We start from the raw sequence: 13073 nt of genomic DNA, 5'->3' as shown, positions 1-13073 counted from the left end.
TTAGTTTGTGATGAGGATCATCAGAAGAGGTTACCGTTTGGAGTTTTCAGAACTCCCCCCTGTTTGAGACTCCTTGTCACTGAGCTGCCAAAATGTGCCCTTCTTTCCTCTTCAGGAGTTAGAGGAACAGGAAGTGGTAATACAGGTCCCAGCAGGATAGATAGGAAGGGCTCCTATTCTCACATTTTTGTGGTTCACAAGTCTTTGGAAAAAGTTCAGGCTCATCCTGAACCTGAAGCGTCTGTGTGTCTTAGTCACCTACAGATGGCTTTCGTTGGTTTTGGTCACTGGGTGAGGGCACCTCTTCCACCAAAACTGTTTCAGGGCATGGATAGTAAGGATGCATACCTGCATATTCCCATCGCAGAGAACCACCAGCGTTTCCTTAGGCTGGCAGTGATAACTTCTGTAGGGGTGCTACACCTTCAGTTCAAAGCATTTCCCTTTTGGGCTATCCCTTTCCTCCTCCTATCTTCACCAAAGTGATGGTAGAAGTTCTGGCATTCCTGCGTCTCAGGGGAGTCTCGGTGATCGTGTGTCTTGATGATCTTCTCTGGTTTGTACCTTCTCTGGCGCAGTCGATTTGGGATCCACAGGTAACAAAAGACCTGTTAGTGAGCCTGGGTTGGCCTCTGAACCTAGAGAAACCCAACTTAAATTCCTTACCAGGGGGTCACCTTCCTGGGGTAGGTGCTGGGCTCAACAGAACAAAAGGTCTTCCCTCCTTGGAGAAGATCCAGAAGATAGACAAAGCACTGTTGTTTCTCCAGGGCAACCATCAAAAACTCAGGCAGGTTTGAGTTTACTGACAGCCACGCTCCTAGCAGTTCAGTGGACGGGGTCATGTTACCGTCCTCTGCAAACTATTCATCTTGAAGGTTTGGGACCACAGTCAGGGGTCTTGGGACTCTTTGGTTTCGGTTCCAACTCAGGTAAAGAGGTCCCTTTGGGAAAGGGAGCGCATTTGTTACAAGACCTAGAATGGAGTTTCCAGGGTGGTTACAAGCGATACGAACGGCTTAGGTTGGGGTACACACCTAGACGCCTGTTTGGTACAGGGTACCTGGGAGAGGAAGGAATCTAAGAGATCCTCAAATTGGAGGGAGTTGAGAACAGTAGATCTGGTTCTCAGGACCTTTCAGAGTTCTCTGGAGACTCCATGTAAGAGTCATGGAAACAATCCCTTGGCAGTGGCTTACGTCGACAGGACGGGGACTCCTGGAGCGGATCCTTATGGGTCCTAGCGAAGGCCATCCTCAGATGGGCCGAATATTAAAATCCTGTCTTTCCAGTGATCTGTTTGAAAGGAGAAGCAAATCCTGATATTAGATTTCCTCAGAACAACCAGGTTCTCAAGCAGGAGGTTTTTCGAATGGATCACCCAGAGTTGGGGGATTCCTTGGATAGACCTCTTTTTTTCTCAAGGGAAAATGCAAAGGAAGCCATCTCCTGTTCCATGAACAGGGGAGATGGGAGGTCGGGAGCAGACACACTAAAGCACAGAGTTAGGGTTTCTCTAAGTGCTATGCTTTCTCCCCTCCCGTTCTGATTCCTGCAGGGTCAGGGAAGTTTTCAGGGGGAGATTACTACCTGTTTTCTAATCACACCTTTTGGGCCCAGGAGGCTGTGGTTCTCCATTCTGAAGGGCCTGTCAGTGGAACCCCCCCCCCGGGTTTTCCCGGTCTAGGAGTGTCCCTTTTCCCAGGGTCCAGTCTGCGGTCCCCAGGTGGATTCCTGGCTACTGAGAAGGAATTGCTGAAGGGCAAAGGGGTCTCAGACTGTTTAATAGCCACTCTTCTGAATTGCAGGTAAATAGAAACTCAGACCATTTTCTTGAAGGTATGGAGACGGTTCAACAGCTGATGCTCAGAGAACTCCTTCAATGTGCACAGCCTTGTAGCCGTTCTAGAGTTCCTGCAGTCAGGGGCAAATAAAGGTTTAGCCCCATAAACATTGAAGAGTCAGGCTTTCGCTTTTAGCGTATTCCTGGAAGGGCATCTAATATCAGACCTTGGTATAGTAAGGTTCTTAGAGCTTTAAGTAGGCAAAGACCAAGCCTTTGGTCGTCCCCTTCCCAGTCGGGGTCGCTCATTAGTTTTACAGGTTCTCACAAAAGAACCTTTTCAGCAATTGGAATCTGGCTTGTTATGGTTGATCACTCTCAAAACTGTGTTTTTTGTGGCAATCACTACGGCAAGGAAAGTGAGTAAACTCAAAACCCTTTCTGTTAGGGCACTCCCTTTCCAGACCATTCAGTTTTTAAGACCATTCTGGCCTTTTTACCTAATGGTAGTCTCTAATCCTCAGAGAGTCCAAGAGATTATGCTGCCTGTTTTTCGTTCAAAACCAGTGAAAGAACAGGAACACATCTTTTTGGACGTTAGAAGATGTGTCCTTCATTATCTTGGTTACACAAAGACAGTTCAGGAAGTCGGATTTACTTTTAGTGTTACTTCCAAGGGCTGGGAAGGGTTCCAAAGCCTTTGGACGTACGCTAACCAGATGGTTAAGGTCAACCATTGGGCAGACTTGCGTGGTTAGGGTATTAAAGCCTCCAGTTAGAATTAAAGCACACTCAGCCAGGACAGCGGCAACTCCGCAGACAAAGTGGGCTGGTGTGTCTCCTGGACAGATCTGTAGAGCCGCAATGTGGTTCAAGTTTTCTACGTTCGTGAAGCGCTATAGATTGGATCTTCTCTCAGCCAAAGACCAAGCCCTTTGGTCACAAGGTGCTGCAAGCAGTAGGTCCCACCCTAAGACAAGGTACTCGCTTATCCTCTCAAAGGTGGCTGTCCTGAAAGACGATTGGGGAAAAATGGAGTTACGTACCGGTAACGTCCTTTTCCAGGAGTCTTTCAGGACAGCACCAGTTCCCAACCAGGTTTTTTGCAGATCATCGGGAACTCATCACATGAGACCGTCAGGTAAGACTAAAAGTTTGTTTGTTTGATGTGTTCTTGTGTCTCCCCAGTTGGCCGGAGGTACTCTGGAAGAACTGAGGAACGAAGGGAGGAGGAGGCTTAAATCATGAAAATGAAGGCGGTGTTTCCTAAGAGGGGAGGAGCCAGTGTCTCTCAAAGGTGGCTGTCCTGAAAGACTCCTGGAAAAGGACGTTACCGGTACGTAACTCCATTTTTTTTTAAATTTGATGCGGGGTTCCCCTTAATATCCATACCAGACCTGAAGGGCCTGGTAATTGAATTTGGGGGACCCCCACGCTTTTTTTTTAAATTTTATTTATTTATTTTTTTATCAATGACTTTCAATGAGTGTTCCCTGTATTACGGAGCCAACAATTCATAATAGCTGCGAGTGATTTTAAAGGACTTTTTTTCCTACATAAATGACACTTTGTGCAGGGACAGTTCTAAGCACGGGAAACATGCGCCCCTTCACAGGCATACTATAGACAACCCCCCCTACGAAATTTAAAGGAATATTACACTTTTATTGTTTCACGTTAATCATTATTAAAATAACTGCTCCCGAAAAAACGGCCGTTTTTAAAACTTTTTTTTGCATTGATACATGTCCCCTGGGGCAGGACCCAGGTCCCCGAACACTTTTTAGGACAGTAACTTGCATATTAGCCTTTAAAATTAGCACTTTAGATTTTGAACGTTGGAGTCCCATAGACTTTAATAGGATTCTAAAGTATGCTGTATACTAGCTCCGTCGAATCTTCTTTATTCATTCGACAGACACCATAAGCCTTCAAAGACAGATTCGACCGTAATTCATGTGGATTTTCGGACGAATGCAATTTTTGAACGAAAAACGAAATAAATAAAAACAAATTTCGGGAGTAACTAAATAAATTAAGTTTTCGGACGAAAACTAAATTCTGAAACGAAATATTTTACTCTGCACATGTCTATTAGCAATAGCTGTTACTATCAGGTCCACAAAAGTGCTATTTCAATTATTGTTCCAGTAGCCTTTGTTTTGTCAGTTTATATAGGGACAGGCAGGAAGCAGTGTGTGAGGCAGTGAGGGTCAGTATAATCAGTAGCTGTTACTATTAGTTCCACAAAGGTTATTTTCAGGACTGGTATGGTAATAGGATTGTACACATATAATATTCTTTCTTCCAAATATAGAAAGAATATTATACTTGACTGCTGCCCTTCTGCTGCAGTCTGCTAATCATTCACAACCCACTTGTTCCACAAAGCTCCTTATAAGGACTGGTAACTTGGTCTATCTAGGGTGCTACAGTACGTAGGGTTGAGTGAGGTACAGTCTGCTATTCTAAAAGGGCTGGTATAGGTCCACAATACATAGGGTTGAGGTGCACTACTGCTGACCGCTGCCCTATACTGCAGCAGTCCTTCATCGGTATAGGGACTGAGAGTTTTGTCACAGGGTCATTTAAAAAATGACAGGCAGAGGAAGAGGCAGGCCCTCCCACAGGGGTGGTAGGGGTAGGGCAGGAGCAACAGGCTTGAGCCAAAGTGGGAAGTTGCAGAAGGTGCGTTCAATTACTTTAAAGGACGCACCAGACTTGGTTGAATGGCTTACTCAGCCTTACTCTTCTGCACCCTCCTCATCCTCTCGATCTGCACCCTCTTCTTCACTCTCTGCTATGTGCACCCTAAAGACACTACCACCAACACCACCACCACCACTACCACATACCTTCCACTTGAGTCACAGGAATTATTTTACGATCCATATAAAGACATTTCTGATGCGCAGCCACTCTTGGTATTGGATCAGGAAGAGGAGGCAGCAACTACCATTACTCAGCAGTCTGACGACAGTACCCAGATCAGCCCAAGGAGGAGGTTGGTCCCCGGTGTTGCTGCCTACTCCGGTGTCTCTACTTATAGTGGTGGGGAAGGTGACGTTGATGATGACGTGTCTAGTGATGTCACGTTGGTGCCCACAAGAGAGGAAGAGGAGGGGAGTTCAGAGGGAGATATGGACCAGCACATAGGGAGGAGAAGCAGGAATAACTTACATTGCACAGGAGGGACAAAGCAGACTGCAAATGTATCAGGAGCGAGTCATCGACCATGTACGGTCACATCTGGTGCTCCCAGGACGCCGGCACATGGCTCCGCAGTGTGGGCTTTTTTTAACGTGTCCGCTGCTGACAATGAGCAGCCATCACCGAGCCCAGTGGCAGCAATGGAACACACAAAGCCACACTGCAGGCTCTCACCGTCCAGCCTTGTCTTCTACTTCTCCTTCTCCTCTCTCCTCACAATTGTCCTCCACTTCACCTTCCATCACGCCAAGCTCACGTTTTTCTGCAAAAAGGCAGGCTTCCGTGGGCCTAATGTTTGAGCGTAAAAAAATGATGATGCCGGATAACCCTCTTGCCCAACGGTTGATGGCTGGCTTGTCAGAACTCATAGCCCGCCAACTACTGCCATATAAACTGGTGGACTCGGAGGCCTTTCACAAATTTGTGGCCATTGGAACACCACAATGGAAGGTCCCAGGAAGGAAGTATTTCTCAGAGAAGGGCATCCCAGAGCTATATGGCCATGTTCAGCGGCAAGTGAATGTATCTCTGGCACACAGTGTCAGTGCCCAGATACATCTGACCACAGACACGTGGTCTAGCAAACATGGGCAGGGAAGGTATATCACTTTTACTGCCCACTGGGTGAACCTTCTGACGGCCGTGTAGATTTGGTTTTACCACCACGGATTGCATGCAGGCCTGACTCTTCTCCTCCTCCTACTCCATCCTCCTCCCTCTCCTCCTCAGCTGACTCCTCCTTTTCCGCTGCTAGCGTCTCTTCCCGCTGCGCTGCCCAAGCTCCCCAGAACCTATTCGACCTGCCAGGTGAGATGTTGCCATGCCGTGCCTCGTCTGTTGTGCCTGGAAGCCAAGAGCCACACTGGCCCGGCACTCCTTTCAGCTTTGCGTTCACAGGCAGATCAGTGGCTAACACTGCTGAATTTGACAGTTGGTAAAGTGGTGTGTTATTTGCGATTGCCCGACGCGATGGAACTCAACCTTCTATATGCTTGATAGGCTGCTCCAGCAGAAACGTGCAGTTAACGTCTACCTGTATGAACTCTGCAGCAGAACCGGTTCTGGGGAGCTGGTTTTTTTTTCACTGTGCCAGTGGCTGCTCATGCGCGACGCATGCAGACTTCTGCGCTCATTTGAGGAGATCACCAAACTGGTCAGTCACAGCCATGGCGCCATCAGTGACATGGTACCTTTTTGCCTTCTTTATGGAGCGTGCATTGCGTCGTGTCATTGATCGAGCTGTGGAGGAGCAGGATCCGGAAGATGAGGGAGTCGCAATGCTGGATGAATTCCCAGGGGGGGCTACTCTATCTGAGACAAGTCAACAACAGGAGTCTGAAGAGGAGTCAGAGGAGGATGGTGCCGGGGCAGATGAGGAAGAGCAAGAAGAGCATGCTTTAAACCTTTCTGGGGTCCCTGTTGTGCGTGGATGGGGAGAGGAGAATGAAGAGGATGACATTATCCTGGATGATGAGCAGGAGCCAGGCCACCACACCGCTTCCACTTTAGTGCAAATGGGGGCCTTCATGCTCCAGTGTTTTAATAGGGACCCCGTATAAAAAGCATAAGGGTCAAGGACCAGTACTGGGTGGCAACGTACTTAGACCCCCGGTACAAACACAAAATGGCAGAAATGTTACCGCCGTCACAGAGGGCTGTTAGAATGCAGCACTTCCCGGCCTTGCTTCGAGAAATACTGCATTCTGCTTTTGCGTGCGCTGGCAGAGGAGCAATTCCCACTCCCAGAGAAGGATTTGCGGGTACCAATCCAACAGCGCCTGCAAGAAGAGGCCGGTTTCAAGATGTGTTGGTGACTTCGGATATGAGGTCATTCTTTCAGCGGACCCATCGACAGATGTCATCCGGATCCAGCATCAGGGAATGCCTAGACCGTCAGGTGTCCAACTACATCGGGTTAACGGCCGATGTGGACGCTCTGAGGAGTGATGAACCCCTGGACTACTGGGTGGGCAGGCTTGACCTCTGGCCAGAGCTTGCCCCTTGTCCAGTGTCCTGTCCAAAAGGACGTTCAGTGCAGCAGGGGGGATCGTGACCGATAAGCGTACTCTCCTAGCTCACGACAGTGTTAACTACCTCACATTTCTAAAAATGAATGAGGCATGGATCTCGGAGGAATTCAACACATGTGACCAGTAGACCATGTATATGTCTATAAATTTTTTTTTTAAATGAGCATACAGACCTTCTTTATTAATTTGGCTCACTTCCTTGTCCAAAAAAAGCACACCGTACTATATGCCCATACCCTCCTCTTTGAAGAGGTTGAGCGGTGTCATATTTCTACTGGGGCTGCTTATTATGAGGGGCTCCCACCATCCCTGTGCTGTTCTGACATCCTCCTGGGGCTGTACCTCTGCTGTGCATATTATGAGGGGCTCCCACCATCCCTGTGCTGTGCTGACTTCCTCCTGGGGCTGTACCTCTGCTGTGCATATTTTGAGGTGCTCTCACCATCCCTGTGCTATGCTCATTATGAGGGGCTCCCACCATCCCTGTGCTGTGCTGACTTACTCCTGGGGCTGCTTATTATGAGGGGCTCCCACCATCCCTGTGCTGTGCTGACATCCTCCTGGGGCTGTTTATTATGAGGGGCTCCCACCATCCCTGTGCTATGCTCATTATGAGGGGCTCCCACCATCCCTGTGCTATGCTGACTTCCTCCTGGGGCTGCATACGGTGCAGGTGTCAGTGCTGTATATCACGGTGCTGGTGTGAGTGCTTTATGTCACGCTGCTGTCAGTGCTCTCTATCACGGTGCTGCTGTCAGTGCTGTATATCACGGTGCTGGTGTGAGTGCTCTCTGTCACGCTGCTGATGTCAGTGCTCTCTATCATGGTGCTGCTGTCATTGCTGTATATCACGGTGCAGGTGTCATTGCTGTATGTCACGCTGCTAATGTCAGTGCTCTCTATCACGGTGCTGCTGTCAGTGCTGTATATCATGGTGCAGGTGTGATTGCTGTATGTCACGCTGCTGGTGATCATCTCCTGCACCATCTTCTTTGCCTACCTTGGTCCCTGACCTTCCCTCTCCTCCATTGCCTTCATGCGCTCCACAGTCCTGAATTGTCCGAACAATTTCCCATATAAAAAAAGAATACTTGTAGTTGTCCATCCCAGATTCACCTCATACATGTGTTATGTCATTGGCCATGTGGTGGGACTATGTTTGCACAGCTAGTAATTATTTTGTGGCTGCAAATTTGACCTGTAGGTTGGCGAAGTTCGCCTCCCATTGAAGTCAATGGGGCCCGCCGCGAACGTTCCGGTTCACGAACTATCGTCCGCGTTCGCGAAATGTCCCGTCGGAAGTTCGTCCATCACGATCCTCCACGTTCATTTATTACTTATCTTGGGTATGCCCCTTTTATTGGCAAACCGGCCAGATGAGCAAGGCACACCTCAGGTCTATTTTATGCTTTAAGTCTTGTCGCATGTTTATGTGATCCACAGTTGTCTCGGTCATAGGGCACAACCATTAATGGCACATTTTAGGCCTAAAGCTCAGTTAAAATCCCTACACATTATATATATTCTGAAGGAAACAGTACTCAAGAGGAATATGTCCACAGTATAAGTTTCCCTTGCCCGGTACCAGCATGATCCAAGATCCCTTAGCCCACCCAGTTACTTGTCGAGACATCAGTTTAGGGTGGTGGAAAACATAAGACTGTTTATTCAAACACAGGTACAGAGAGATATACACTCGGGGGACAATCCTCCCTTCTTTGCATAATGACACAGTTTGGGGTAAACTATATTTAGTAACAAGAGATAGACAGCCTTTAGGAAGGGCTGCAGGAGAAATCCCCCCTCCCCTCTCACAGCTAATCCACATACACATATACATCCCATAATACTTTGCTCCCAAGGTAGACAGAAACAATAGAACAACGGGATACAGCCACTTAAAAAGGAATTGCAGTCTGCCCACATAATTTGTAATAAAACATCTTTGCCATTCTGAAGCTTCCCTCCAACCACTTTGCATAATATTTTATATATACTGTGATTCTGTACTTGCCAAATATGCTGAAGAAATCTCCCTCCACTAAGTCTGGCCACAGCCATTTTACCTGGGGGCAGCTGAAGCTGCTACCTGTCCACTTCCTGGATTTACACAAACCCACAGAGGCACATCTCCAGCTCTGCATCCCTGCAGCTCTCACTGGCCCTCTTATGACTCCTTCCCCCTCCCTTCCTGGCAAACTCTCATGAGAGTGAGAGAGAGAGCTGTGCATGGCGTTATTAGCCTAGGCTTTTTTGCCACACTTGATCTGCTTGTTGCAAAGTTTGCAAATTGCAACAGTGCGATTGGCTGCACATGTGCTAAAAAAGGCCCAAACAGCTGAGCTGTGGGAAGTGAGCCGGGAGATCAAAGCTCCACAATCTGATGGAATAGGGTGGCTGCTCTCTACTTTTCCATGATGGATGCCTCATTGGGGTTGTGCCTCCCACTCAATTTCCTCCTCTTCTCTATCTGGTACCCAAGTTGCACCAGTGACATCATCATTGTCATCATCCCCTTCATCCTCACCATCACTGGAGCCAACTTGGCAATACGCTGTGGATGGGTGAACATAACTGCCAATTTGTTGTTAACCAGTGTTCTCCCCTCTCTGTAGGCTCATGTTCCTACTGTCCTCAACCTCAGAATCAACATCTGAACAATGGTCTGGCAATTATTTGACTGAGTTCCCTAAGTACCTTCGGATACAAGCCATCTGGTCCCGGTGATTTATTAGTGTTAGGTTTCCCAAGTCTAATTTTAATTCTGTCCTCTGATAACCATGGAGGTGCTTCCTGTGATGTGTCATAAGGATAAACACTGCTGTTTTGGTTACAGAAGCCCCGCGCTTGCCCTCGTGAAGACTGAGGAGAAGAAGAAATTCAATACCTTTGCCATCTCCCCATCCTTTGTAACCAGATGTCCTTCCTCATTCTTTATGGGGCCAATATGGTCTGTCCTCACTTTTTTTACTGTTTACATACTGTGGTAGCGTTATACCCCACCAGTGTATGGGTCTAGGATTCTCAACCAGGCAGGTTGAGGGGCTCCAGTGTATTTGCTTGTTTGGGAGGAAACTGGCTTTTCAGTCTTTTCATTATTTATTTAAAGAGGAGCTGCACCCAAAAAAAAATATTAAAAGCCAGCAGCTACTAATATTGCAGCTGCTGACTTTTAATAAAATCACACTTACCTGTCCCAGGGTCCAGCGATGTTGGCGGCACATGAGGAGCGATCGCTCGTCTCGCTGCTGCCACCGCCGCCATCCTCTGTCAGGAAATCGGGAAGTGAAGCATGACGGCTTCACTGCCCGATTCCCTACTGCGCATGTGCGAGTCGCGCTGCGCGTCTCTTATGGTCCCCCGCTTTGTCTCTGGGAACTGTGTGTTTCCCAGAACACAACGGGGGGCGGGGCGTCTGCAGGGGGTCTGCGGCGGTCTGGCCGGAAGTGGGTGCAGTTACCTGGATTATGAAAGGTGCCGATTGTGGCACCGAAGGGGGGGAGGGATCAGATTAGTGGAACTTCCCCTTTAGGGTGAAGAACCACTTTAAGTCCACTTTGGGACCTGGAGCCCGGGATTTCTTAGTGATCCCGGTGGGATGAAATCCCCAGTCCTGGGTCCAGGTTTGGAGACTCACCAGCACACTAATTGTTCAGGTGTGTGTGGGCCTGATAGTAGAGTCAGGACTATGGTTCTGGGCTCCACCCTCCCGAGGAGTCCAGGCTTGAAAGGGAGAACCCAGAGAGGGCAGGTGTGCACTGGAGTAGCCAGACAGTGCAGGTGGCATGGGGAAAGCTAGAGACCTGAGCCTGAGGTCGCTGGCAGGAGTCAGGAGGCTCCGTGTCGGAGCCTGAGCAGTAGTGCTGCTGCTGAAGACAGCCAGGTGGCTTGGCATTTTGCACTTATGATGTTGCTGTGGAAAGCTGAAACCCATGCATGGGCAACTGTTTTGTTATTGGACTTATTTTTTCCTTTAATATAAGTGGGCTAACTAGCCCTTAAATAGCACAACTGGCGTGGACTCGGTTCACTGATAGGCTCTATATTGAGCTAAACAGCCTCCAACTTTCCAATACTTAAATAAGTTATTGGGATTTTTTTTGCTCTCCCCTGTGTCTGTGTCTTTCATGTTCTATCTTAGCTGCCCTAATTGCACCCTTACATTTCATGCTGCATTTTTTATAAAGTCTGAATGCTGATGATCCCTCAACCTTGTATTTTTTGATGGCCTTATCCTTTGCTTTTTTATGCATTTTTACATTGGAGTTAAGCCATCCAGGAATTTTGTTCGCTTTGTTTTGTTTATTACCCAATGGGATGCATTGGCTAATGCCCTTATTTAAAGCAAACCCATCTCTCCTCTGTGTTCTTTGTTCCTAAGATTTTATCCCAATTCATGCCTTCTAACAAAGTTCGTAGTTTAGGGAAGTTGGCTCTTTTGAAATTCAGTGTCTTTGTATTCCCCATATGTTTCCTATTTGTGTGATTTATATTAAAGCCAATTGACCTGTGATCACTGTTTCCTAAATTGCCCAGTATTTCCACATCCGTGATCAGGTCAGTATTGTTGGTAATCAGTAGATCCAGTAACACTTTATTTCTAGTTGGTGCGTCTACCATCTGACCCATAAAATTGTCCTGCAAGACATTTAGGAACTGGCGAGCCTTAGATAAATGCACGGTTCCCTCCGCCCAGTCTATGTCTGGCTAATTAAAATCCCCCATTATGATAACACTGCCCATCCTTGCTGCTAATCCAACTCATGATAGGAGATCCGTCTCCCCCCTCCTCCCTCAGGTTAGGGGGCCTGTAGCATACTCCCAGTAATATTTTCCCCTTAGCTTCATCCCTTTGGAGCACTACCGATAACGATTCCATCTCCTCCATAGCTCCCTTAGTGATGTCATCTCTCACATTCACTTGTACAATTTTCTTGATATATAGGCATACCCCTCCCCTTTTTTACCCTCTCTATCGGTGTGATAAATGGTATACCCTTGAATGGTTGCCAGCTAATCATGAGAGCTGTTGAACCAGGTCTCTGAAATTCCCACAAAATCCAAATCCTCTTTGTACAACAGTATCTCTAGTTCACCCATTGATTTGATGAATTTGATCATTGCTTATAAGTCCAGATTGGAGACCAAATTGGAAAATCTACAGGTTGAGATTACTGCTTTACAACAGGAAATTTTACCGTTGCAACATGTAACCCAATTTGCTGTGTTGGATCAACAACTCAATGAAAAAAGTCAACAAAATTGAGATGGACACTATTGCTGGAAAGAAAGAAAAGCTCCTTTGTGATTAATTGGACTAGGAACTTAATAATGTTTATGTTTGGAAGAAAACACGCCCTTTGGTTCATTTTGTCAATTCACACAAGAAACGGGTTAGCTTCTCTGACACAGAACCAGAAATTATAAACAACACTCTTGTGGTGTCTGATGGTTCTTCTGATCAATCTGGAGCTTCGGGTGTCACCAATGAGGAAAGTAAACCCGTGTCCTCAAAAAAACAGACAACACAAGTTCAACAGCAAGAAGTTTCATCAAAAGGAAACAAAAAGGGGACACATAGGCGATTCTACTCAGACACGTTATGCCCTCAGAGCTCAGAAGAGTACTTACAACAATGTGATAAATGTATCACACAGAGGAGTGTTAACAGATGAAGAAATCTCCCTTTTATCCAAGGGCTTGAACTTTTGTTCTCATTCACATTTTAATCCATTTAATACCATATTGGACATGAATAAATGTATTCATAACTTAACTGTTGACAATATTTTAATGAAGACGATGATATACAAGGAAATTTATGTTTCTACTGCTGAATGCCCTGTTGTTGCTAGTGTTTTGTACTTAGAGAGGATAGAGAATATAGAGGATTGTGCGATTATTGATATGGAGGATCTTGAATTTGAACATTTCCCATTGTCTGGATGCGGAACTGATTGTGGTGGCACCTGGAGAGTTCCCTTTTGTGCCATCAAATTTTTATCCAATACAGTCCAGCAATCCGGACATGGATAGATTCCATAAATTGG

The 13073-nt window shown here is 46.9% G+C and overlaps 2 protein-coding genes across 3 annotated transcripts in view; both read left to right on the top strand.

Annotated features, from left to right (window-relative positions):
• The window catches only part of LOC143942156 (uncharacterized), a 1285630-nt gene that overhangs the window by 436506 nt on the left and 836051 nt on the right, over nucleotides 1-13073 (top strand). The gene's annotated exons all lie outside the window — the stretch shown is intronic.
• The window catches only part of LOC143942639 (uncharacterized), a 125333-nt gene that overhangs the window by 57501 nt on the left and 54759 nt on the right, over nucleotides 1-13073 (top strand). The window contains exon 5 of one of the 2 annotated variants that reach the window (XM_077464004.1): nucleotides 9639-10008. The exons of the other annotated variant lie outside the window; for it this stretch is intronic. Within the exon in view, the coding sequence (XP_077320130.1) occupies nucleotides 9639-9703 (65 nt within the window). The 3' untranslated portion in view covers nucleotides 9704-10008. Of the gene's footprint in view, nucleotides 1-9638; nucleotides 10009-13073 lie in introns of those variants that run through there. 2 annotated transcript variants of the gene reach the window in all.

The sequence above is a fragment of the Lithobates pipiens genome, unplaced genomic scaffold (assembly GCF_037356315.1).
Source record: "Lithobates pipiens isolate NorthernLeopardFrog02 unplaced genomic scaffold, aLitPip1_a1.2 Scaffold_30, whole genome shotgun sequence".
NCBI classification, from domain to species: Eukaryota; Metazoa; Chordata; class Amphibia; order Anura; family Ranidae; genus Lithobates; species Lithobates pipiens.
This window is presented reverse-complemented; position numbering and strand designations above follow the sequence as displayed.